Source organism: Nothoprocta perdicaria, unplaced genomic scaffold, assembly GCF_003342845.1.
Source record: "Nothoprocta perdicaria isolate Ctin4 unplaced genomic scaffold, notPer1 scaffold_443, whole genome shotgun sequence".
Lineage (NCBI taxonomy): Eukaryota > Metazoa > Chordata > Aves > Tinamiformes > Tinamidae > Nothoprocta > Nothoprocta perdicaria.
Window position 1 is genome coordinate 156194 of NW_020455692.1, and position 26693 is coordinate 182886.

Sequence of the window (26693 nt, forward strand, 5' to 3'; positions counted from 1 at the left end):
GCCCAGTCCTCCAGTCTGTCCAGGTCCCTCTGGATGGCAGCCCAGCCCTCAGGGCTATCAGCTACTCCACCCAGTTTGGTATCATCAGTTTAGTGCCTGAACTACGTTTGTAGCCTACTCTGCTACGAATCGGAACCGAGTGCTCTGCTGGGTACAATTGGGGCAGCACCGGGAGCAGATGAACGTGCAGCCAGGCTCGGCAGCCTGGCTGCCAGGGCGAGGTGGCACCGAGGGCACCAGGTAGCGGTGGGTGGGCGCTTGTCTGTGGCAGACAGGCTGGCTCCTTGGTAATTCCGCGGTAGGCAGTGTGTCCCAGGAGGAATGCTGCGAGGGATGAGGGCCCATGCATGCTGCCCGCTGTGGGTGGCCTCTGCCGGCTGTTGCTCAGGGCTGCTCATCCCTGGGCTGTTGAGGTGACCATCCTTCACTAAGGAACCTGCCTCCTGCCCGTGCAAATGCAGTATGCTGTGGCAGGGAGGGATTGGAGGCCAGCAGGCGTTGGGCTCGGCTGTGCTCTGCGGAGTTTGGTGCCTTCAGCCGCCTAGATGGAGGTGTCCCTATTATCCCAGGGCATGACTAGCTGCCTTATGTCCCTTTTCCCATTGTTGCTTCTGGATCAGTGGTTCTGCTTCTCTGGGAAGGCAAGTGGGGACTTCCCTTCTGGGCAGAGATGGGGTCCCACCTACACRTTTGGACACTTCTGCCCACAAGAAGTGGCTCATTTGGACTGGATGAGGGATCGGAATTGATGGGGGGCACAGGTATGGGCTGGTGTATGGACTAAGTGGCACTGTGGCAGGAATCCAAGCGGCCAGTTCTGCCTTTCACCAACTCTTGTCCTTGCAGCCCATCCTCAAGATGCTGTTTCCTCTTCTCTGGTTGCTGATGCCACTGGGAGAACTTGATGTCCCTGCTGAGGGACAAGGCAAGCTCCTGGAGGTGGCAGGACACAGCAGGGCCCTTGGGAGGGGTGGTGACCAGGGCCTCTAGGTGGTTTCTTGGCCACACATCTGTGCATCAGGCTGGGAGTTCCTGGCTGCGATCCCAGACAGATGAACTGCTTCTCTGTTGGATCCTTCTGGTCTGTTGGTCCTTCTGTGGTTTGAGCTGGGAGCTGCTTTCTGCCATCACTGGTGCAGGGYGAAGATGAAGCTTCACAGATTCAATCCTTGCACTCTTCTCCTGCAAGCAGGAGCTCTGATAGGAGGATTTGGGGCTGACCTGTGGCTCCAGAGTTCCTGCCCGCTGAGCCGGGAGAAGCCGCATGCTCCTGCCATCTCTACGGGGGTTGTCAGCGTTGGCTCTTGCTGCCAAGGGGTGCTCCCAGGAGGTCAGGCCTGTTGGGATGCGTGAGGCTGCGTCTGGGCTGCTCTCTGCCCCATGGCTGCTGCAGAGCGGGTCCCATCATACCCTTGCCCGTCTCAGCCGGGGCGGTTTTGAGGTGTCATGAGCTCCGGTAGCGTCTGTGCTTCTACCGGTTGCAGCCCCTGGATAGCGCTGGGTGATGAGGTCAGCCCCGCGGGGAGATCCCCGTCTCCTTCATGGGAAGAGGGGGCCAGGCGGGGGGCGCCTGCAGAACCACCAGGCGAGGACGGAGCTAGGAGGAAACCCCGGGCTGCGGTGGCCTGTTCCCTCCTGCAAAGCCCGGGGTGATTTCCAGGGAGGGACAAGGGGACTGCGCTTTGCCTGGACTCGGACAGTCAGGCCAAGGACCCCCGGGGCTGGTGGCGCCTACGCTGAGCACCGGGAGTGAAATTGTTCTTGAGACGGGCACGGCACTGGTGCCCTGCCTTCTGGCAAGTCAGGAAGGGCCTGGTTCGGGATGGGCGCCTGGGTCTCGAGTAAGGTGGGATCCATCCCTTGCCTTGTGGAGGACGTTGCTGAGGGGAGGGAGGAGCTGCTGCTGCTCCTCGGCGCTGCTGTGCCCGTGATGTGGCTCGAAACGTCCCTGCACAGGGAAGCAGAGGCTGCTCTGCTCGGAGATCGCAACCGACTGGTCATGTTGGCCTAGGACCAAAGCTAGGCGCTTTTGCCATGAGGAAACCACGTGGCCATGGAAATGGCTGTGTCCTGCAGCATCCCTAGCCCCACGGGCAGTGAAATGCAGACAGGCCCTTGCCAAGAAGGGGTCTCCAGCCCTGCTCTCGGTGAGTTCCTCAGATCCCCAGCTCCTTGCACGATTTTGGTGGTCCCAGTGTGGGTGGTGAAAAGGAGATGGTCCCCYTGGGGTTTTGCTAGCAGTTCTGGAGAGGAGGGAATGTGGGATTTTGAAAGCTGGAAGGAGGCAGGAAAATCACTGGGTGGCAGCTTTGTGCCAGGATTAAGGCAAAGGAGAGCCCTTGTCGAGAGGGGTGGCCGAAGCCTCCCGYTTGATTCTGCACCGTGATGGGTGCAGGGGAGGCAGTCGTGGCCTCGTGTGCCCCGGGCTTCCCTCACAGCCTCCGGTTTTCACGCGCTGCTCCCGGAGTGCCCAAGAGCCCTTGCCAGCAGCGTGCTCCCTATTTTAATGGACACCATTAATATTAACTTCCACGTTTTCTGCCTTTTCATTTAATTTTTTAGCAGCCTCCCTCCTCCTCTCACCTTTGCCAGGGGACAAAAATAGCTCAGCAGCAAGGGCTGGATATGGCAGCAGGCTCCAGCCCAGCTCCAGCCACGCATTTTGCTCCAGTGGAGCTGTAGTCGCACGCTGGGGCCTTTTGCCTGCAGTCAACACCTTCCTGTGCTCAAGGACTAACCCGTCCTCAAGTGCTGGAGGGATGAGACAAGTCGCCCTSCAAATGCAGGAGGGAGTTTTGCTCCTTCCAGGCAGAGCTGCCCCGCAAACAGGAGAACCAGTCAGTGCTCAAGCTTTTCCCCTGYGTGTTTTGAGGGAGCAGAGCTCCTGTTGCCTGCGGAGGAGCAAGCAGTCCCCCAGGAGCTTCTTCCATGGCAGGCTGCAGTTGTCGTTGGCTTTCCCGTAGATGCAGGTGTGCTGAAAGCTGGAGTGTAACACGCTGCTCTTGAGATTTCCCTGTGAGACCAAACTCCTGCTCACATGAGACATTTTTAACTAAATGTCTCCAAGAAAGCTATGTTTTTGAATGCACGCTCTTCCCTTCCATGCCTGCCTCACCTTGGAAGGATGAGGGCTGCTGGAGGCAGGCCAGGTTTGACATTAAGTGCTTGCTTTGGAGGGTTCCCTCCCCTCGCTTGCCATGGGCTTTGCCAGGCAGGGCAGGAGGCAGAACCACCGGCTTGAAGTCGTGGAGGAAGCGGTGGTTGAAAGGAGGAGAGAGTGGGGAGGCTGCCCTGGCTCACCCTGGCAGCTCGTCCTGTTGCAGTGGCTGCCCTGGGGCTGTGGGTGAATCGGCTGCRCCAGGGGAAATGGGGTATTTCAAGGAATTTTATCTGGATTTTCCTCAAGTATCTGAGTGCTCACGTGCTATGAAATGCTCTGTGTTCTGTGGTAGAGCAGCAGCTTGTGGATGGCAGTGGCTATATCCCTAGCAACAGTGCCCTGGGAAGAGATTTTTCTTTCCATTTTCATCCACCTTTAAGATCCACAGCTCTGCTGCTCCTGGTACTGTGCCACTTGCTGGTATTTTTCAGGAATTACTGGGGTTTTAAGCTTCATCCAGCCATTTTCCATGGGGCTTTATGGAGGGGCGAGGCCACTTTGCAGCCCTTCAACCACTTCAGGCAGGCTTGGGAAGTCACACCGCTGCCGTTCCTGGTTTTTGCTGCGGGGGACCCTTTCCCATCTTGTTGGAGGTTGTGCTGYACGGCTTTATGGCACGCAGCGCTGTGCGGGGCTGCTGTGAAGCCACAGGAGTTGAGTGGTGCTCGAGCGCGCTGCAGGTGCCCTGCGCTGCTCCTGTTCCCAGTACCCGGTGCCAGAGCCTGTCCTGAGCTGGACACCAAGCGCACCTTGAAGAAGCAGGTTGACTGGTGGTGCCATCCCAAATCTCAGTCTGCTCCAGAGCTGCTCCTGCTTTACCCACACGGGTCCCTTTTCTTTGCTCCTTCTCCCTTTTTGGAGGGGGTGAGCCGTTCTTCCCGCCTCCTGCCCGAGTTAGCGTTGCTCTGCAAAGCCCTGCGTGCATCTCCTTCTTGTGGCACACGAGGACAGCAGCGAGCTGTCTCGCACGAGTCCCCTGCCTCCTGGATGATATGGCCACTCATATATATATATGTGTATATATATATATATGTATATATATATATGTGTGTGTGTGTGTGTGTGTGTGTATATATATGTGTGTGTGTGTATATATATATTTTTTTCTGTTCTCTCATTTGCATCTGCTTCTCTTTCCCCTCCAGGATGCTCCTGTGCTGCAGCAGCAACATTTTTGGAAGGGGAAGGGAGGGCAAGGTCCTGCAACCCCAAGCGGGACGGGTCGCTCCAGGAGAGGACACTACTGAGCATCAGTGCAGGCAGAGCAAGATGGGTAGCATGGGGCAGCCACCCCCTTGGGGGACACATGGGGGTGGAAGGTGGGCGAGTGACAATGCGCCCCTTCTCCCTGCCCTTTGTCTTTCTTGCCAGGGTTTCAGGGCTGATTGGAGCGGGTTGTCTGTCTCCCTGATGGTTTCTGACACTCATCTGAGCAGATCCTGGTGGGTTTTGGATGCCTCTTCCAAGGCATGGAGATGCTTGTTCCCTGTCCTKTGGTAGCTGCAGAAGAGGGAGGTGGTTAGCAGGAGGCAGCTGAGGTACTTCCAGTTGTGTGTCCCATCTGGGGCTCCCTCTCTCTGGCAAGCAGGTTTGAGGGCAGGCAGCAGGAGCACCGACACATCTGGCCTGCTTGGACGTTGCCTCCTTGGTGCCACCTGCACCCTCCTCTCCTTGCTGGGCTTCTCTTTTAAGCCCCTGCAGCAGGAGGGAAAGGAGAGTTGGCCCTGGAAGCTCCCTGCCTGCCAGCCCCTTCTCCGAGCGTCTCTGGGGGCTGGAGGGGGCGGTAGCTTTGGTGGCCGGGCAGAGCCGCGAGGCCGCCCTGTCCCCTGGCACATCCCTGTGTGGTGCTGCACGGGCAGCTGGGCGGTGGGATTTGGCTGAAAAGCAGGAGTGGGAACATCTGCCTGCTGGGGCGCATGCACGGAGGTGGCGAAGGTTGCGTGGGCCAGCACAGCGCTGGGGCCATCGCCACCAGCCGCCCTTCTCCTGGAGCAGTCAGCCTGTTCCTAGGCCTGCCTGGGGACCCTGCAGCTTCCAGCCTTGAGAGGAGACTGGCAATCTGGGAGAAGACTTGGCTTGACCAAGGCGGCCCGGACCTTTGGAGGCAGCCTTGCCTGAACCTGCCCTCTGTTGTCCTGCAGACCCTGTCACCCATGTGGCAGCGGAGCTCTGTCCTCTGCGGTGGCGGGGAAGCAGACAAGGTGGGCTGCTGCTGTGCTTCTCACGAGCACAGCGAGCCGTGGGATATTCTGCACGTGGGAATGGCACTGAGCATCCCTGTGCAGTCAGGGCTTCGCTACGGTTGGTGCCGGCGCGAGGGAGATTTTGGCAGCAGCTGTGGCCCGTGGAGCAGGCAGCATGTGGTGGTGCTGCTGTCCTGGAGAGGTGGAGGGTCCCCTCCAGCCAGCTTTCTCCTTCGGAATGCACTCTCCTTCTTTGGGGAAGAAGGGACAGGTTTGGATGAAAGGCTTTTGCCAGCAGACAGCTGAGCGAGGTTTTGTTCTTGGCTGCAAGGCCCTTTGCTCTCCAGAGAGGTTAGTGTCTCTCCCTCATTTGGGTATGCACGTGCAAACCTGGCAGGATCACGAACAATTTGGGACAGATCAGCGTCTTGCCTAGGAGCAGCTGCTGGCTCTGCTGTCCCTGGTGCTCTTGTGCTGGACTGCTGGCCACAGCCGTTACCTTGACTTATGCTCCTCGGGTGGGAGCCAAGAAAACTGAGTTGCGTAGCAGGTTTGAGGAGAGAAACTCGGCCCATAGTGGGGGAAAGGACTTTCTGAAGCCGAGCTCTGGCACAGCTTGGTCAGGTAAAAGCCATTCAGCTTTTGAAGCCTTCTGGCTGCCACGCTCAGCAGCTGAACGTGCGATGCTTTGGTCTGCGTTGAGCCTCTCTTTTTCTGACACTGTCTGTTTGTTCCCTTCGGCCAGGTGGCCCCAGAAAAGTGCCGGTTTGCCATAGGCCGCATCCTGAGCGAGGGCGATGCGAAGCCGTCCGAGGAGCAGATCAAGCAATTCCAGAAGTATGGCTTCAAGATCTTCTCCTTCCCTGCTCCCAGCCACGTGGTCATGGCCACGTTCCCGTTCACCACGCCGTTGTCTATCCACCTGGCAGTCAGCCGTGTCCACCCGGCCCTTGACACCTACATCAAGGTAAGCGCCTGTGCTGAGAAGAGTGGCCTGCTCGTTAACCAGAGCGTTAAAAGCTCCTCTTGCCCTCAGCTGATAGGGCTATTCCCAGGTCTTGCCTCTTGATGTCTTCCCTTGGATGACATGAGCATGATCTCCCCTGTCATCCAGCACATAGTTGCCGAGTAGGGATGTCCCCCTGTACATTCATTCAATCACTGAAGGTTGGGGTGGCTTTTCTATTGTCTGATTGGGAGAAGCAAGTTCTTATCTGATGATTTGTTCTATTTCTCTCTTATGGAGGGGTAAAAACTGCTTGAAAGTCTGGCTAGTAATTTTCATCAGGCAGGTTTGTATGCCCTAGTTGTCGTGTATGGTGTTGTGAAACTTCTGGTTCAGCTGCCAGCGTAACCTACAGGGCAGATGTCTCCTGCTGGGGGAAGGTAGAAACCTTTTGCCCCCCCAAGCTGGTGAAAATGTGATTTCAAGCCATGGATTGAATTCACCGTCCTTTGACTCCATGTGGAGCGTGTCTCTGCCAGTCCTGCTGGCCTTCACCCTGCAGAACTTGTGACTGTTTGAGCCCTTGCTGCCTCCCCGAGCAACTCGTTATTCTCCCTGCTGCAGGTCTTCTTGAATCAAGCGTGGGGCTGGTTTGTGTAAGGTTTTGAGGTGCCAGGGCCAACTGCAATGAGGGCATTTTTAAGAGGGGAGAGGGATGGACGAGGGAGTGGATCCCACCTGACATGGACACCCCTGGGTCTAGGCCTTTCTGGACAGCAGGAAAGGCCCTGTCTGGTTGTGAGGTGGGGGAAAGGTGGCTCTGCTTCCTCGTCGGGGAAGATGTTTGGCAAAGGGTGGTGCTCACCCTGTGGCTCATTTGCCCATGGAGTGCCGGCAATTTCATTTGGAAATTTCATTTTGGAAATTTCACGTGGAAACACTCTATTTATAAACTTGCTTTTCTTGGCAAAAATCCCAGCCCTGTGGGGGAACTGTGAGAATCTCTTCAGAGATTTTTTCTTCTTTTTTTTTTTTTTTGCTTGCAAGAAATTCAGTTCAGCCTGGTCACAAGAATTTCAGTTCAGGGCTCGGGGAAACAGGCCACCTTGTCTGCCCTGGCCTTAGGTGGTTTCCTGTAGGCACTAGCAGAAGAGATGGCAGATGAGAGCACTGCCACCTTGCACCCCGCGCTGAAGATGGCACCAAGCTGCGAGGGRCTGGCATGGAGAGCGTAGTGGGTGTGTTGGTCCCTGTCATCCTCTGTCGGAAGCTCTGTGCTCTCTGTGTCTCCTCCTGGAACCTGCCTGATGTGCTGGGAAAGGGCCCGGTGAACACATCATTCACCCAAGCCGTTAAATCTTTGGAGCCACAAAGGGAACCCTGGATTCTTCTGGGAACACCTGGCAGCTTTTAATGAGAGTGGCCATTTTCTGAACTAAATGAAGAACTGAGATGTTATGGACGTGCCGGCGTCCAGGGAAGTGGCCGGTGCCAGAGGAGGATCAGGGAGACCCATCTTGATCTCCACCTCACGATTTGTCTGGAGCAAAGTCTGCCCTCAGGCATGGGCCCCTTTCTCCTTGATGCCACCGTGAAGCTGATGGCAGATCTTCAGCTGTGTGGGAAGGAGGCTCTGTGAGACACCAGGAGCACGTTTTTGGGGGCACATGCCACTGTCTACCCTCGCAGAGTGTTGTCACCCAGCTGTGCTAGATGGACTGTGAGGAAGGAGACAGGGAGATGAGGTTCCCTGCCTGAGCGGTAGCTGGTTTGGGGCGGAGGGAACGGGTTCTGGGCTCCTGCCTGTCCCCGTGTGCTGTGCCAAGGGTGTGGAGGCTCTGGGATTTCTGCCGTGTTTTGGGAGCAAAGTAGGAGGTGATTTACAGCTTGGCCATGAGTTGTCACTTGAGACCTGCCCCAAGGGCTTCTCCTTCACACGGGAGCAGCAGCACGACAYGCAGCCTGGCTGGGTCCCTGCTCCAAGGTTTGTCTGTGCAGGGCTGCTGGGACCCACGAGCCAGCGCTCAGCTCCTTTCTGCCTGGTGATGAGCAGGGAGACGCTCGGGATGTGCGTGGCTGCGGCAGGGCACGCCCTGGTGCCTCCTGCTCCCCGCCACGAGGCAGGGAAAAACGGGGAAAGGTTGGGAGGGGAGAAGGGAAGGAAGGCGGGAGGGAAAAAAAACTTTCATGGAAACAAGCGACCTGTGCCCATTTTGCGATGGGAATGTGGGTTACCATGGAGATGACTTCTCCAAATAGCTTCTTCCATCCCTTCTTCTCCCTCTGCTTCCCCAGCCCCGTGCCAGCCTCCCTTAAGGAAACYGAGACAGCAGTGAGACAGATTTATTTTAATTGATTAATTCATTTTTTCCCCACAGTGTCTGCTTGGAAGAAGAGATGATTTTAACGAGAGTTGTGGGTCGGGTCCAGCTGTCCCCTCGTGTCTTACTGGGATCTGGAGTGAAGGGGATGGGATGACAGGAGAGAGGAGGCCTCCAAGGGGCCATGGAGGCCGAGATGAGGCGCCTGCTCCAGGCAGGAAGGAATCGGCTCTAGTGGAGCTGTTTCTGCTGGATGGGAGGACGGCAGAGCAGCCTGCTAATAAGGGGAAGGAGGTGGGGGAGAGGAGGTGGGAGACACAGGGGGAGAGATGGAGGAGGCAGGCAGGGGAGCCACTGCCACGAGTGGGGTTGGAAGGAGGGAAGTGGAAGACTTTGGAGGTGAGGTGGGAGAGGGATGGGCTAGGGAGCTGCTGCAGAACCAGAGAGGGGCAAAGGGAGAAGAAGGGGCCTGGGAAGGGGCTTGCGGAGGTGCTGGGAGGCAGGAGGTGAGGATCTGGGGAGCAGAGGGCCAGGAGAGGGCCTGGGGGATGTGGAGGCAGAGGGTGCAAGCACGGGGAGCTGCGGCCAAAGGGCTGCGCGTGGAGAATGTGCTGTGGTTTGAGCTCGCTGGACACAGTCGCTGTTGCCCAGATCTCCCTGGCCCCAGTGCTCCCCTGGGGCACCCCGGTGACTCCCGGCTGCTCGGGAGCTGGCGGCCTTCCTGTGCATCTGCCTTGGATGCAGCCAGGACTTCGGGCAACCATGTGGAAATGGAGCAGCCCTCCAAGCCTTCCCGGCAGCTAAGCGAAGAAATTCTTCCTCTTCTAACGGCAGCCTGASAGCAGCAGCGACTGGCCTGATTTGCCTCTGTAGAAGCCCAGGAGACCGCGCTGGCTTGCTGCTCTGAGCGTGGGTTGTTTGAGGGGTAGGCTGGGGTTATTCAGCATTGCTCCAGCACGTTGCTTTCCAAACAGCTCCTGCCAGTGCCTCTCCGTGCTGCCAGGCAGGTGTGCCCTGCTTTCACCCCTGCCCAGCTGAGGACGAGGCCCAGGAGTCCTGAATCCCACCTCTTATATCCAGGCTCTTCAAATTGCTGGCCCCTCGCTGTAGTTTTCATGCCTGTCAGAAACCTGTAGGCTATGTTGCCTGATCACATGGCTGATGAACTTCTTCTATTCGTTATCCTCGGCCCAAAGTGGAGCGGAGAGGCCGTGCCAGAAGGGTGAGGGTTAATGCACCCATGGGTGTCACGGGTCAGCAGCAGAAGTGCCCCCTTGCAGGTGGGGGTTGTCAATTAGAGCACCTGGCAAGTGTTTCTCCCGTGGTGGCCCATTTCTGCGGCCCTTCAAGGTGGTTATTAAACCGTAACCTCCTGCCGTTTTGGGGAGGGTTCGCTCTGGCTTGGGTTTAATGAGCTCTCTGCGGCGGGCTGTTGTGTTTGCCAGTCTCTTTGTGTCCGCATTTTGCCTCTTGCAGGCGCTGCGAGGCTGACAGCCCCTGGAGCCGCTCGGGCAGCCCTGATTGCGCCCTAGGTGGGACGTCCATCTGGCCTGTTCAGGGCAATGCACCCCTGGGCTTGGCAGCGCAGTGCCGCTCTCAGCAGTGCAAAGAAGCTCAGCTTGGACCCTTCTTGGGGCTCTTGGGCAGGAAGCTTGGCCCTGCACTTGAAGGAGGTTGTGCTCCTTCCAGCTGAGCGGGATGTGCAGGTGGAGCAGCAGAGGSGGGGAAAAGGGCTCTCCCTGCTTGGGTGCCTCTCAGCCTTGTCCAATATTGAATAGGAGCTGCCTGGGTCAGAACTCTGACTCTTAACCTTGAAAAGCGGGATTTCATCTCTTGCAGTTGCTTTCTGTGGTTTTCAGCAAAAAACGCCGTGCCCAGCGCAGCCTTCTCCCTCCACCAGATTCTGCCGTGGGATGTCTCCTGCCAGGTGATAGCTGCTTCACCCAGCTCGTGAGGCGATGTTTTAAGCGCATGTGTCTTTCGGTGGATGGGTGGTCTCAGTGGCAAGTCCTTAAGGCCAGGGAGGATTGGGGACACACAGGCTGAATGTACTGCCTGCTATAAGCCACACTGGGTGGTTTTGGAGAGCTCCTGCACTCCGTTTGGAGGAGCCTTTGGAAGACTTGGGCCTTCTTTCTCTTATAAATGTATCTTGTCAGCATTCCTTGCCATGGGATCTCATTATTTCTTTGGCTGCTGGATTACAGAGCCTGTTATCCAGACTTCAGTCCTCTTGCCAGCTCTGACAGCTTTGGATGAAGTCACCTTTTACCTTTCTATTTGAAAATCTAAATATATAGATCTTGCAAAGTCCTTTTCACTCTCTCTCGTTTTCCAATCTCTTCATAATTCGTGGGTTTCTCTTCTGACCACTTTTTTCACATAGGAACATCTCTGCATTGTAGGTATCAGAGTCAGACACGTTATTTCGGCAGCGGTCCAGTTGCTGTAGGATATTGAGGTTTTCTGGTTTGGGGTTGATACTCTCTCATCTGTCTTCCTGGGAATACAAGAGATGTCTCAGGCCAGGCCTTACGCTATCATCTGTTTCCGGCTCCCATCTGCCCTGTGCACCAAATCTCCCTGAAAAACAGTACTTCCAAGAGCGAAGGCCCKTGATGTGGAAACGCAGCCTTTTGTTTTCATCCCTGATGTTTGTRTGAATGAGTGTGGGGCTGAATTGTTCCAGGTTTCTGGAAGACCCTGTCATAGCTCTCTCTGTTTTGGTTGGAGTTGGTCCTTGCCTGTTGGGCCTGTGATTAYCCAAGTCAGCCTATTTACCCATTTCAGTATTGACACTCTGCAGGCTCCAGACCCTCTTCTGCGTTATAGCATCTCCCAACTGATCGGGAATCACTCTCTGACRTTCAGAGGACTTGTCAGCTGGATCTTTTACATGCTTTAGATACTGTTATTTGGCTTCAGTGTTCTTAAAACCTATGCTTATGTAAGCTGTGGGTTACATCTTGCACTGGAAGAGAAAACATTTCATCAAGATCCTCTGACTGTCTTTGGGGCTTTTTTTTTTTTTTTTCTCCTTTTTTCTTCTAAATCCAGAGTAGAAATATTCATTGAATGCTCCTCCCTTCTCAGCGGGTGCCACGGAGGCTTCTCCTTGTCAGTGTAGGAATCTGTGCTGCTGTTGGGGCTCTTTTTGTTCCTAAAACAAAGGGTTCCAACCCTCTAGGCGGTTTCCTAGTGTGAACKGCTCCCTGCCTGTAGGGTAATGGAAACCTCTGTGTCGTCCTTTACCTCGGCTAAGCTGTGGTGCTTGGAGCTCCTGTGAGCGTCCGTGTGCCTTGTGTTTCTCTACCACCCTTATCACATTTCTACAGGGGTTTTTGGCTCTGACCATCGCTATCAARGTTGCTTTTCTCCTGGTTGTTACAACAGATGGACTTCAGGACTATTTTCCCAGCCCATTTATCTTTTTGTTTTAAAGGCTTTGGAATGAACTTTTTGCTTGATTGGGTGAGAGGGGCTTGGGTCAGGGGGCTGGCAACTAGCAAGACATTCCCAAAGAGCGCTCAATTATCCTAACAATCTTTTCTGCCTAAATTCTTTCTTCCAGTTGGCTGAGTTCATTTATTTCGTGCTCCATGAACAGGACCTTTTTAAATACCAGCTTGGGGGGGCGTGTGTGTTGGGGCTCTAGTCTAGTTATATGTCTAGTTATATATGTCTAGTCTAGTCTAGTTATATGTGGCTCAAGATTCAATTCCTGACTGCAGCTACTGCTCCTCGGCCCATCTCTCCGCAGCTGGACCCCGAGCTGTCACTCCTGCTTTTCCCTCCAGGAACAGCACTTCCTGAGGKGGGAAAATGGCAGCTCTTAGTTCAAACCTGAGACTTTTCCTCCTTGTGTCTGAAGATGTGCTACGGGGGCCGGTGCTTCTTGGGACAACACAGCGTCCCCTCTGCCACGCTCTSTACGTTGCTGCTCCTGGCACTGGTCTGCCGCGCTCTGGTGCGATGGAGGTTTGTGGCAGATGTYGACTTGATTCACAAGAGTTCAGGACCTGCAGAGCAAGATGGGATTCATGAGCAATGCAAGACCAGGTTGGCAACAGCAGGGAAAGAGGTAGTGTCACTTTTGACAAGAGGTACCTCTTGCCCTCCTAGGGTGCTCATCTGACCTTCCATTGCTCTGGTTTGTACGCAAGGAATTGTGTCTGGTTTTAGTGTACAGGCCGTATTTTTTTTCTCTCTCATGTTATGCTCTTTGTTCTGGGAATTTGGGTCTAAATGAGCACTGTTATTTTTCCTTCTGTTCTTTTGCCATTAACTAGCTGCTCTGCTGATCCTCTGGTCTGACCAGAGGGTTTTAAACTGGCTGTGGGCCTGTCAGTGAGGAGTCAGCTCTCTCGGTGAGTGTTGTGCCTCCATAGTAGCCTTGCTTGTCTTTGTTACCCTCTTAGGTCCCCTAAGAGTTCTAGGACTGCAGGCAGATGACCACTGATCAAGGCTTAGCCCTTAGACCAGGCCAAAGTTACCTCCCTGGGGAGCAGAAGGAGCAGGATTCCTCAATAAAAAGCTTGTTGCCACCAAGCTGTGACACTTGTACTCTCTGCCTCATCTTGTTGGCCTGGAAGGACTTCTGCAGGTGATCATCTCCCTTACTGCACCGGGGAAATCCCTTAGCTTACTCCGAAGCTGGGGGTCACCTGCAGAACATGTCTGTGGCTTTCTGGGAGTTTGAGCTGTGTGTCCTTGTTCTTCCCTACTTCTCTGCCTCAGCTTGACTGTGGGCACTGGTTCATGAGGGTCCTGAAGTTTGGGGAGCTGCAGAAGGCTCTGGCATCCTGTCTCTCTGGCTAGGTGGGATAACGTAGCTGCTGTGAAGCTGTCTCTGTGGAGTAACTGGGAAGATAAAAGATTATTTGATGCTGTTGTCAAATGATCCTCATGTAACTCGTAAAAACAGGCGGAAAAAAAAAAGCCCTTGAGAGTCATAGAGGATTTGACTCATCTAACTTGTATTGATAGCAGAGATGAGACCAGAACTGACAGCATGACAGGCTGTAGGGCTCTGGGCTTRGCAGGGACTCAGATGAAAGATATGGACTCGGGGCTGGGGAAAAGGGTTTTGGAAGCATCTGCGAGCGTCCGCCTGTCACCCAGGCAAGGCTGTGTGTGCTTTGTCCGTGGTAGCTCTTGGTGCAGCCTTGCAGCTCCTGGCCACAGGTTGTGCACCTGGCTGCTGTGGCGGCAGCAGCTCCCAGCTACTCTCTGCTCTCTGAGGTTGTCTCTCAGATACCTCTGCTGTGGAGGCCGACGTGGGCTGGTAGCATCTCCTGCAGGTGGTCAGGGGTGGCGAGGTGACCCCTTCGCCAGTGGGACATGGACACCCTGAGTGGCAAGGGTGGCACAGACATATTTCTGCTGACCTCTCTCTTCATCTTTCCTTCCCTGGGGCTGTGGGAAGGAGATGAGTGTGCTGTTTCCCCCTCAGACGCAGCCTCAAAGAGGCTGTGAGATTTTCCACTTTCAACATTTCCCACTTTTGTGGGTTTTTCGGAGCTTAGTGTTATGATCTGACTCAGATTTGGGAACTGAAGACAAGCCGTGTCCCTGTTTCTTGCCCTTACTACTGATGAAAGCCAGCCAGCAGCAGGGTTTGCAAGTGAGTAGGAAGGAACAGGACCCTTTTGAAACACATCCCACTTACTTTCCCCTTTTAGAAACAAAAACGATCTCAAAAGCTGCTGTCGGGGAAATGGCTTCGCTGCCTCGTTGCTAGAAGCCCAGGGAACAGAGGGGCTGCTTCATGGGACTCACGGAGAGCAGCATTTCAGAGAGGGATCTGGCTCTATTTATTGTATGACAGAGGACGTCCTCAATGGTCCTGTGTCCTCGCTGCCCGCTGCTTGTGTCCTGGAACGCTCAGCTGCATAGTAATTTGGCTCTCTTTTCTCCTTAGTTTTAGGCGTCGTAATGTGTCGGAAGTCCGTAGCTTGTTCCATCAAAGGTCAGTGAAGTACAGCCTGAAGGGCCTCCCTGCAGGCCGGGGAAGTGTGCGGCAGCTTGCTTCACAGCCAGGGAAACTGAGGCATCGCGGATATCACATCCAACCTGCGTTGCGCTGGTGTGGTCTGCCTCCCGGTGACCCCTCCCTGAAGGAGGGAGGAATAAAGCAGGCAAAGCCAGGCTTGTGGGGCGAGTTGCTTTTTATTTGTCCACTTGCCTGCTGGCTGGGAGGTTCTGGAAGGCGGCTCTTGGGTGCTGTGGGTGAGGGGTGTTGGAAGGGCAGCTTTGCCTGTGAGTTTTTCTCTCCATGCTGCTCTGCTGGGAGCCAGCAAAGTGCTTGTCCTTAGAGTGGAATAAGCAGGTGAGCAATAGGCTCCACCCTGAGCCCGTCTTTGGGGGGATGTGCGGTTCCACGGGGTGCCGCGGCCCTTTGCATATTGGTCCGTGCAGCGCGTGGACGCCYCTGTCCCGGCCTGTCCGGTCCTCCCGGTGGAGGAGGAACCCGCAGCAGGGGGTAGCTGTCTCCAGCCCATCTTGGCACCTTTGTGGGCATCTCCTGCTGACTTACCCTGACAGCTGGGTTTCAGCGTTCCTCTGCRGCGAGGCTGCCTGCTCACTGATAGTTGGCAACCCCCAGCTGCATGTCACATCACATCAGCTCGTGCACTCACAGTGACTTCGATTTGCTAAGTATTTTTAGCAACAAAACCTTCCTAAAAAGTTATAGTTGTGTGAGTGCCAGTGACCCAGCCTTCAGCATCGCAGGATTGGTATGTGCAGGGAGGGACCAGCCTGCTTTGAAACCCAGGGGATTTGGATGAAAACTAAGCCAGGTGAAGGCCTTTTGGCAGGTAACTTACCTAAACCTTGTGCTCAGCATCCTCGCCTGGMATCCGAGGACTTTTTGCTGGTGTGGGAGCAGTCTCCTGAATCTGAACTATGTAGCCCAGTCTGAGGAGACCCTGGGGACTTCTGTCCTWTCTTCTAGCAGAGAACCTTGAAGGGGCTCTCCATTGTGCCGCATTGTTTACTGCCGTAGGGACCTTGAAACCTKACTCAGGGTGAGTTCCTTAAGCAGAGCGGTTCCGTTTTTAACCTGCTTCCTGCAGGGAAATTTGCTCCTCCGTTGTAGCTCACAGAACATATGGGAGCCTGGGCCTCTGCGTCACATCTCCTGCCATTCGCAGCAGCCTCCCAACTTCCCTCTTCTCGAGGAGCTGTTTTGGCAGCCCCAGGCTGCTACTCATCTGTTGCCAGGTGTTTCTGTATTGCTTGCAGACAAGCCAGTGACCTGGGACTCAGCACCGAAGGTACTTCATATGGTGGGCTGAGCCCCTGCAGTTTTGGTCTCCTATATAAAATTGCCTGTTTTTCCCTATTTCTAGTTGATTTTGTGCTGTGTTTCCCCACCAAAAGCAGCTCCTCTGCAGCAGTAGGCAGGAAGGGCCTCGTCTCAAGCGGTTTGTGTGGGTACAGGCTTCCGTCGGCAACCGCCTTCCCAGGCCCGCCGGTCCACGTGCCACAGATGCACCYGCCACGGTCTCCTTGTGCTGGCAGTAGATGTGGCTTAGACGCAGTATTGTGAGGAAGACATTATTGTCCTGTGTGTGTTTTCCTCGTGGCCTTCATGGAGTAAAATCTCTCTTAAGYGTTGGGCTGTGGCACTGCAGTCCTCCTGCTCGCTGAAATCCTTGAGCTCAGCCTGTTTGGCTGCCCCACGCTGCAAGGGTGCAGCCCCTGTCCCTTGGGCCTCAGGAAGCTCTTCTTCTAAGGGTGTGTGGAGTCTCTTGGGGGTCTTAAGGCCTTCTTGGCTCTGCAGCAGGAGCTCAGGGCATCCTTGCAGTGGTGGAGTGCTCTGGTGTTTGTGTTGGGAATGAGGTTGGGTTAATGAATCTTGGATCATTTTAGCAAACCTCAGAGAAGGCAGCTGCAGGTTAGAGATCTTCTGAGGCCCTTTTCTCTTTGCCAAGGGCTAAAGAGGGCAGAGCATCCCAGAGAGTGGAGGTTTCAGCCAGTTCGCAGAATCATTAAGGTTGGAAGGGACCTCTGGAGATCATCTAGTCCAGCCCCCCTGCTCCAGTAGGGGTACCCAGAGCATGTGGCGCAGGGTGGCATCCAGACCTGTTTTGAACTCTCCACAGAAAGGGACTCCACAGCCTCCCTGGGCAGYCTGTGCCAGGGYTCTGTCATGCTCACAATGAAGAAGTTCTTCCTCACATGGAGATGGAACTTCCTATGTTTCAACTTGCATCCATTGTGCCTTGTGCTGTCACTGGCCACCACTGAGAAGATGGTGGGAAGCCCCTTCCTCCCTACATTCACCCTTCAGGTATTTATACGTATTAATTGGATCTCCTCTCAACCTTCTCTTTTCCAGGCTAAACAGGCCCAACTCATTCAGTCTCTCCTCGTACGATAGATGCTCCACTCCCTTAATCATCTTTGTTGCCCTCCACTGGTCTCTCTCTGGAAGCTCCACATCCCTCTTATACTGGGGAGCCCAGAACTGCACCCAGTGCTCCAGGTGCAGCCTCACCAGAGCTGAGTAAAGGGACAGAATAACTTCACTTAACCTGCTGGCAACATCCTCCTGATGCAGGCCAGGATCCCATTGACCTTCTTGGCCACGAGGGCACACTGCTGCCTCATGGTTAACTTGGTGTCAACCAGGACTCCCAGGTCCCTCTCYGTGGAGCTGCTTTCCAGCAGGTCRACCCCTAATCTGTGCTGGTGCCTGGGGTTATTCCTCCCCAGGTGCAGGACCCTGCACTTGTCCTTTTTGAACCTCGGGAGGTTCCTCTCCGCCCGACTCTCCAGTCTGTCCAGGTTCCTCCGAATGGCAGCACAGCCCTCCAGAGTGTCGGCCGCTCCACCCGACTTGGTGTTGTCCGCAAACTTGCTCAGGGTGCACTCGATGCCCGCAAACTTGCTCGGGGTGCACTCGATGCCCTCCTCCAGGTTGATGAACAAGATGAACAGCACTGGGCCCAAGACTGACTCCTGGGGGACGCCGCTGGCCACAGACCTCCAACTAGACTTGGCCCCATTTCTAACCACCCTCTGAGCTCTGCCATCCAGCCAGCTCTCAATCCACCTCACTGTGCACCCGTCCAGTCCACACTTCTGGAGTTTTCCTCTGAGGATCTTATGGGAGACGATGTTGCTGTTTTTTGTGGACTCATGATGTTATGGAAGATGCCGTCTCTCTGCTCTAATGGCCAAGTTGAGGCAGCTTCTCATCTTCTAGGCACTAGAAAACTACAAGAACCCTGGCGAGGAGGTGTCAGTTCCAGATGGACGTGGCAGGAGCTTGGCACCTTTGTGTACAGAGGCACAAAGCTTGTACCTGCCTTTGTGGCAGCTTGTGTACAGAGCCCAGGAGCAGCCAGACTGGCTCATCCCAAGACCACCTAGACTTGGCCTTGGAGAGTTCATGGCTAGGGCTGGAGGAAGGAGCYCTGGGGCCGCTGGCTGCTCAGGTCAGCATTTCTGCTGGGCCCTGCCACTGTGGGTGCTTTTCTGTGACATCCATCATGGTGGTCATGTTTCCATCCCCGTTCCATTGCAGGTAGCGTTTCCAGGGACAGCTTCAGGAAAGAGAGCCAGCCATTCTCTCAAGAATCTGCATTCGCATACAGGCCAGGTTCTGGGGACAACTACTGAGGACCCTACGGCCTAAGGCCTGGCGTGGGGCTCCCTGTGAGCTACTGGGTCCCGTTGGTGGCGTTTAAATCCCCAAGCTGCTTCCCAAAAGGGGACAGCAAGGCCTCTCACTGCCTCCACAGCTGCTTTGGAAACCTCAGACTTGCAGCCTTGTAAAAGCTTATCCAGCCTTGCAAAATTGTCATAGAGATGCGTCCGCTCAGGCACAAAGATTTGTTCCCCCCGTCTCCTTTGCAGCCAGGATTAATGATCGTGGAGAAAGCCAGTGATATTTTACTTGGCTGTCCAAGGGAGAGCGGGAACGCAAATGGCTCGCCTTGGGCAAGAAGGGAGAGTAAACTACTACAGTGCTTTTCTGTCAGATCTCTTTATTGACTCAATCTGTACGCGCATCTTCCCCTGGATGTATTTATAGAGAAGTCCAGGGGATGCAGTCAGCTTGAAAGATTTTTCTCGTCAGGCATTGGAGATGGGTCCAGCGCAAACCTTGGGGCCTCTCCCCCGGCTAGGCAGTAAATTCAAGGCTGTGATTGATCTCCCCATCTGCTGATATTTTAATGGAGCCCTAACGAGTCTGACTGGGCTGATTCTTCCCCCTGCCCCTATGATCGGTCCTCAGCTGTGCTGGGCCTGAGAAATGGTAAAACGAAGCCGAACAAACGTGAAACGACTCCTTAGAAATGCTGTCCTCCCCCTGCAAACGGTGGCTGGCCCAGTTTCCAGCTCTGTGAAGCTCCCACTTTGAAACCTGCAGAGCGGTGAGATAATAGATTTGAAAGTAATGGCATTTTTGTGTCTGGAAAAGCTACCGTTGTGCTATGACTAACTTTTTTTTCTTTTTTTCTTTTTTTTATTCTAGTTAGGTATAAAAGGTTAGTAAAGGCCCTCATTACGGAGGCAAGAGAGGGAAAACGTTTCCATTTGGCTTTGAGTGAGAACATGGCTGGATCGCAGGGTTTTCGGCCTCGGTGGGTTATTAGAGCGGATCTTATGGCTGGGAGGCGATTTGATCATGAGGATGAAATAACAAAATGCTCCTTCCCGTGCAGAGAGCTCCTGTGCAGCAGGGGAGCTGCTAGTTGTGGGGCTTTGCGCTTGCCCGCTCCTTCCTCCGGTGCCCGGTTATGGAAGGGCCCGTGTGAGGGGCTTTAGTGCAGGCCGGACGGGGAGATGCTGCCTGCGCGGCCAGGCCTGGCACAGACACCTCGGCTCTCAACAGAAAGGTGAATTGTCACGCACGCTCATGCTGTCTGTTATTCAGTTGCTTGACTGGAGCTGCAGTGGGGAGCTTAACCCCAGCTGTTTACTCAGAAGCGGAGGGTGAAGGTGGAAGTCCCTCAGGGCCCCTTGTTTCACCACAGTTATATRTAGCCCTGTTGTTTCTGCCTGCATGTGGTAGCTGCTGCCTTTCTGGATGCTGTGCAGTTGTGGTGACCAGCTGTTGGAAGCGGTGCGTGCTGGTGGCGTGGGGTACATTCGGCAGGTTTGTGGTGCCTTGAGTTTATCAGTTCTTGTGGAGCCCACCGGCACAGAGGAGCTCTCCCGAGCTCATCCCTGTTGGAGTGGCTTTCACGCGCTCCCTCTCAGCGCGTACTGCTCTCTTCAGCCTGGTGTTCCCTCCACTGCTGTTTGCAGAGCCCGTTCTCTCCGCTCGCTCGCACGGCAGGGGTGTTTATGGCCCTGGGCAAGGTGTCAGGTGAGGTGCTTTGGCAGAGACCTAGAGAAAGCCAATAAATCGTGACCTGTTCTGAGCAGCAAACTGGCCACCTCTGTCAGGATGTTTTTAACCAGTGGCTCTCCCAAGTTGAACTCTACCCTGTGTCCCAATGGACTGCAGAACATCCTACTGTTGAAATCCGACCCTTTTTTAAAACGAATTTGCCCAGTGCCGTGGGGCCAGGACTGTTGTTCTCTGCGGTCCTTAGGCACCTGCTGTTACAGGACTTCAGTGCTGCTGCAGCCTGCTCTGGCTGCTCCTGGAAAGAGGAGCAACTGGCTGGCTTAGTTCTTGGCTTGATGGGGTTTTGGAAAACCCTGGGACACCCAGCTCCAGGCTTCCTTTTGTCCCATTTCTTTTCCAGCTCTTATGCAGCTGCTTATTCCAGCCTCTCTCCTTGACCCAAGCCGGCAGAAATGGGAGCCTTTAATAGATATGTTGACAGTTCCTGGCGCCGGTGCTGCTTGGAAGGACTCTAGGTGAGCGCGGCCTCCCGGGCCTGAGAGATGTGATGTCTCCTCRGGCTGTTGCGTAAGGCAGTTGATGGATGTCCGCGGCCTGGCTCCTTTGAAAGGTGCAGCGGTGCCCGGGCTTCCTGCCGTGCTTGGCGCTGCTCCACCAGAGGCAGAGCTGGCGAGCGCCTAACGAGCAGTAAGCCGTGACGAGCTGCTTTGCCGTGACGAGCTGCTCTGCTTCTGTGGTGGGCTGGGGGGACAGGCACCTGGCGGCGCTCTCTGTCGCTCAAAAAGGAGCGACCAAGGCGGTCTCCTGCTCTAAATCACAACAGGCTGGGAAAACAACGTTGCACTGGGTCTCTGTGCCCTTTGAGCTGATATCTCTCCTTACCTGTTCTACGATGGTTGACATTGGGAAGAAATTGAAGCTACCCCTTGGAACCAGTCCTTATGTGTAGGCTGTGGCAGGGTCCCCTTGCTTTGCTCCTCACCCACCTAACACTTGTGTTTCCTGGTCACTTCAGTGCTCCAGTGAGCAGGAGGCTCCTTCCTGGTTGGAGCAGCTGCGTTTCTGCTGTGCTCTCTCTTAGGTGAGATATCTTAGCAGTCTGAGGGACTGCAGGAAGTYTGAGACTAGAATGCAGAGAAAGGATGGGTCTCCAGCATGGAAGAGAGGAGCAAACCCACGTAAGAGGGAAGCTGGGGAGGAAGGAGCATCACCCCTTTTTATGGTAACAGAGAGAAACTGGAGTTTTCTGCTCTGACTTGGAGCTCCTGGGACAGGAAAGAGCCTGGATTAGATTCCTGTACCCCCCCCCCCACACATATCCCCCTTCCACTTTCCCTAAAGTTTGTCACTTAGGGGATTGGGCTGGAAGCGGGGAGTCTTGATCTTATGGCCTGTGTGCACAAGGAGAGACCAAAAAGTATTTTGGAGGATTTCTGGATTGTGAGAGCAGCTCCAGCAGCTCCGAGACCCAGCTCGCTGGTCCAGGCTTGGATGAATGAAGCCTCTGAGAGACGCTTGCCTCCAAGCTGCTCTGCTAGCCAGACCTTCCTCCACCTGGGAGAGGGGTGAATCCCAAACGAGCAAGTGGAAAACAGCAGGACTCATTGCACGGCAAAGGGAAACTTGCAGCCAGCCCGCTCTGACATTTGGAAGGAGAAACGGAGTCGCTAGTGAGGCTTGGGGTGTGTTTGACTCTTCCAAGCCGCTGAAGTTTGAGTGCCTTTAGGGATCTTTAGCGTCTTTAGGCCTCCAGGTCTCTATGATTTTTGTGTCTGGAATATGCACCCGTTGCTTCTAAAGCTCAGCAAGGCCTCTGCCATCTGAGGCAGAGGCTGCTGATGAGCTTCAAATTAAATTATGCCAGACGGTGCAGCTTTACATTTCAAAGGGTTTGAGGGAGAGTTGGGATGCCTTGGAGTTTCTGATGCTGCGGAGTAATTGGGGTGATTTTCTGACAGATTGTACAATTACTGTCAGATGCTTACTGCACAGCTGGTACGTGCTACTTGTTCGTCCTCTACTAACGCGAGGAATTACAGTGACCACTCAATGAGTGTGTTTGTGTGTGTGACAGAGCTGAGTGCAGCAGCAAGAACAGGTTGGTAACTGCTCCGTATCCCTCACCTCGGTTGCTCATCCCCTGGAGCCAGACAGAGCATTAATTTGTGGGCAAGACGCAGGTTTTCATTATAGGACTCCTAAAAACTTTAGCTTCTGTCTTCTGTCCCTTCCCTTCCRTACGCCTGCCATCAAACAGAAGATCCCCAAGTGTGCTTAGAGGTTTTATGCTTTCCATCCTACTCTGCACAGCTCTGGAGGGAATCCTAAGGTGTTCCTTCAGCTTGCCAGAAGTTCCCGAGAGATCTTTTAAAGGAGGCAGTGGGAAGCATGGCAGGTCAGTGAGTCCATATCCTGGCACGATGTCGGGGGCTGTAGTCTTGGAGCTGGGTCTTGGAGCTGCTGGAGCTGCTCTCACAATCCAGAAATCCTCCAAAATACTTCTTGGTCTCTCCTTGTGCACAGAGGCCATAAGATCAGATGAAACCTAAGGCAACATCCTGGCCCCTGATGTTTGAAGAGGCAATGCTGTTGAGTCCTGCTGTTGTTAGCTACCTCCTGGCTTCTTACATGTGTTGACCACCTCTGTTTAAGCTCTGTTGTGCAATAAGGCAYTGCAGAAAAGCTGGAGAGAAGGAAACCATGGCCTCATTCCCACTGTAGACACTGGCCTTTTTCTCCCTGCCTCCCTGATCAGGTACTCTCAGCTGTTCCTTAGCGATTTCTTTCTGCCTGGAGATGGTGGCAGCTCTTTGACATGCTCAAAGGCAGATATTTATCATCTGCTGTGGCCAGCTGCTCTTCTCTTCATGCTGTGCAGATTCACAGTTGGGGCACCGGTAAAATAATCAGAGTGTGAATTGGGAGAAAATTGTCAAGAGGTCAGTGCTGGAGAAAGATTTGCTCCAATACTTCTTTGTCTACCTGTTCCGGAGATGAGCCGGGGTGGAAACGAGCAATGCAGCTGCAGGAACTGGCGCATCTTGCCCTCGCTGCAGAACTAGATTCCTCTTTGTTTCGTGCATCACTCTCCTCTCCTTCACGTCTTGATCCCATTTCCATTTGTCATTTCCTTGCTCAGCATTCCTGCCCCACTGAGAATCCCTTGCCTCTGTATCCCACCAGCTTCCCTGTAAAGCTGTCTCTTGACCAGCTTTACATTGGCAGGGGTGGCTTGTGTCCGTCAGAGCTTTCTGCATTACAGCCAGAGGGATTTAGTCCCTYTGCTTTCCTGGCTCTCTAGCTGCTCCCGGGCTCTGCAAGCCGAGCTTCCCGGGGCTGCCGACCCATAGGACGGGCTCAGCTCTGCCTTGGTACTGGCTCCTAGAAGGGCCAAGAGAGGCAGGGCTCTGTCCTCGCCCGATTCCCTTTCACACCCTGGTTGATCTGCCCAGTCGAGGGCTGATTCGGAGCCRGCGGAGGAAAGCCAGCCAGACTGCGAAGGTGCCTCAAGCAGCTGCCAGTCCCCGCTTGCCCGGYGCCTCGGCTTGGTGGCTGCAGAAGAAATCGCCTTTGGGCGCTCGCTTGGCGTGCCCGTGGCGGGGCTTGTTGCCTGGGGCTGGGCTCGCTGCGTGCGCTGGCACTGTGGCAGGGTGCTCAGCAGGTGCCGGCCTCGCGCGGCTGAGGTAATGAGCCCCCCGGGGACCTTGCTACTGGTGGCGGGGCGGAGGAGGAGGAGGAGTTGGAGGGAGTGCTGGGATGGAAGGGCAGGTACCCAGCCTCACTTTGCTTCCACCTCGTGCTCTGGGTGAGAGGTTGTCTCTGTGTTTCCCCCCGGAAATTGCACAAGCTCTGGGTTTATTTTGGAACCTGCCAAGCGCTCTCCCGAAGTGCTGCTCGCCAAGGACTGCAATGCTGAGAAGCAGTGGGGCAAAAGAGCAAGGCTGCCCCCCTTGGAGAGGTCTCTGGGGGAGAGCGGCCCATCTGTTTCCTCGTCTAYGGGAATGGGTGAAGCCTCGTGCTGAGCTGTCTGGTTTTGCCCCGTATCCACCTTGCAGGAGCCACGCAGCTGTGTGCAGAAGATACCCCAGTGGCTTCTGGTACCCTTTCTTTCTGGGAGCCCCCAATGAATATGCTCTGCTTCCACTCGGAGAGGTGCCTTTCTTTAAGCTGCTAGTGYTGACAGTGCAGCCTATGGCTGTACCTATAAATTAACTCTATGGAGATCTTGAATGGACCAGCAGGTTTTCATGGAGGCTCTACAAAGGCTTCAGAAGGGAGATCTGATGACCAGCTGAAGAGCCATAGATAGGAGCCTGTCTGCCCTCRGCTCTGAACTCAGTAAAGGTGAGAGATTGGGGCCACGCTCCTACCTCACGCCTCCAGCTTTCTCAGGAGATACCCAACCAAGCCCATCAGACCAAGCTGGGGCACCTGGGTCTGTGTTCTGGCCCCATTCTGGGCTCAGCAAAACCAACCTGKCTTTTGCCACCAATGCTGGGAGATGCTGCTCGTTTGTCCCCCTCAATCTCCCCTTGAATTTGACTCAGTCTGATTTTTCTGTCACTTAGACCTCCTGAATTTGAGGCAGTATCTTTTTTTGTTGTTGTTGTTTTTGCCTTTTTGCCTGCTGGTGCTGGCTTGCAGGGGAGATTACCTAGGGCAAATCATTAACACAGCGAGCGTGCGGTGCCTGGAGGCTCTGGGGGCTTCATTAGCTGAGCTCACCGCAGGAGTCCTCCTGGCACCGGCGCCTGCCAGGGTCGCTTGCTCTTTGCAGTTTGCCCCTGAGGACTGTCAGCTTTTTGGGAAGAGGTGGCAGCTCTCAGGCACGGGGGCTTTGAGCACAGCTTTCCTGAAAGCCCATGGGGAAATGGCTCGCTCTGTTTGTTTATGTACTGACAAAAAATCAGAAAGGAGCTTGTCCTGTGCCCTGACTTGTTTTTAGAATATCAGTCCTGAAACAATGGGCAGGTCCGATGCCATCTGTTCCTGGGGCAAGGAAAGAGGAGGCAGGAGAAGCGTGAGCAGTCAACCAAGGATACGTGGTGGCCTTTGGGTGCGTGTCTCAGAGCGTCCCTGAGGGATCCTGGCGTGTCATCACATCAGACTTGTGCCATGCCCTGTGCCTTAGCAGGAGATCAAGGAGCCTGTCTTCTCTCTTGACTCTGTGTTATCCTGTAGCTTGGAAGCTCTTCAAGTATTTGAGACTTGTGTTGTCAGATTAGGTTGGTATTTGCCAGCAGGCTCTACTGGGGACAAACTGGTGGGCATCATAATCACCTTATCCTTCCTCAGTAAACTAGGCTAAAAACTGCTCAGTCTTCCTCTTTGTCAGCATTTCTTCTTTTCTAAATTAGGCTGTTCTATCTGATGTTAAAATGTTAAATCCTAATTGGTGGGGAAGGAAGGACCATCTTTTTCGTGAGAGGACTTTGGGCATCAGGCAAAACTGTATCCTGGCTCTGCTCTAAAGMTCTGGTGACTTTGTCTGTGTAAGCTCAGGAAGCTCAAGCTCTTTAACTTTCTTTTTTTTGACTTTCTCATCTGTGAAGGGGTGGTGTGAGGATGAGTTTAGCTCCTCATGAAATAGGTTTCATAATGCCTTGGAGCTGGGGACATGACAGAAAGACAAGTTTGTCCAAGGAGGTAAGAAAGGAGTGGGGGTATTTATTGCATTGTGCCATTTCCTCCCAGAGGTGTTAATGTAACACATCTACTGAACCTGTCCTAGTGACAAACAAGCTGCGGAAGAACATCTAGAGGGGATGACCTCTGGAGCTGAACAGCAAGATAAAAGGGTTGATAATCTGCAGGAAGGGCCCAGACCTCAGTTTACGAGACTGTTCAGATGCTTCCCATGGGCTTTGGGCGAAGTGGCAAGGCTYGAGCTCATGTTCTTGCGTGGCTCTAACGGGTCTGTTGCTTTGGTGTCGTCACACGACGGTGTCATTGCAGGACCTGTTAAAGGGCATAATTAGAAGGCTAGAAATAACAAGCATATTCCTGTTGCAGAATGAGGGGTGTCCTCAAATGAGGGGTGTCCTAAGAAATGCTGTCAGAAATCAAGGGGGTTCGGGATAACACTGAATATATGAGTGGATCAGGAGCCCTCAGGGCTCTCAGATGTATGTTAGGCGTGAAAGAAAATCTTTCAGCATAAGAAACAAACTACTAATGAGCATCCCAAGATTGGTATGTACTTCTCTAGCTTAATATCTATTCTTCCTGAGAGCAGCCTAATGAACACTCATGTTTCAGAGAGGTCCTTCTTGCCTGCCYGATGCCCTGCGGAGCGTGGGAGTCTGCAGTCCAGTGCCCTACGTGGCCGAAGTGGGATGTGTCTGAAAGCATCTTGGGCGATTAGTCCTTTCCTGGTAAAGAAATAGGCTCTGCCTTGACAAGAAGCAGAGAAATCGCCACAGCTGTAATTCTTGGTAGCCTCGCCAAGGCAAGGGGACGGGCAAAGCCATTGAGCATTGCTGCAGCCAGCCGTGAGGCTGCAGATTGTTGCATCAGCCTCTTCTTTGGCCGTGTGACTAACATCGGGAAAGCACCTGCAGAGGCCTCTGAGGAGCACATTGGTCCCTGGGGACCCACAGGCCGAGAGGGAAGCAACCCTCTCCAGCTGGGTCCTCACCTCCCTCCGAGTCCTCGAGTTCCTCGCATGGGTGGCTGTTGATGTGCTCACTTCAACATAGCCACCTATACAGCGCATGGAAGCAGAAAGTCAGGACTGAGCCCTCAAGTGAGAAACTCCAAGGGTTTACCCAGA

At 54.3% G+C, this 26693-nt stretch overlaps 1 protein-coding gene across 1 annotated transcript in view; it reads left to right on the forward strand.

Moving 5' to 3' along the window:
• TEX264 (testis expressed 264) overlaps nucleotides 1-26693 on the forward strand; it is a 52951-nt gene that overhangs the window by 3280 nt on the left and 22978 nt on the right. The window contains exon 3 of the mRNA XM_026046460.1: nucleotides 6089-6310. Coding sequence (XP_025902245.1) covers nucleotides 6089-6310 — 222 coding nt within the window. The remainder of the gene's footprint in view (nucleotides 1-6088; nucleotides 6311-26693) is intronic.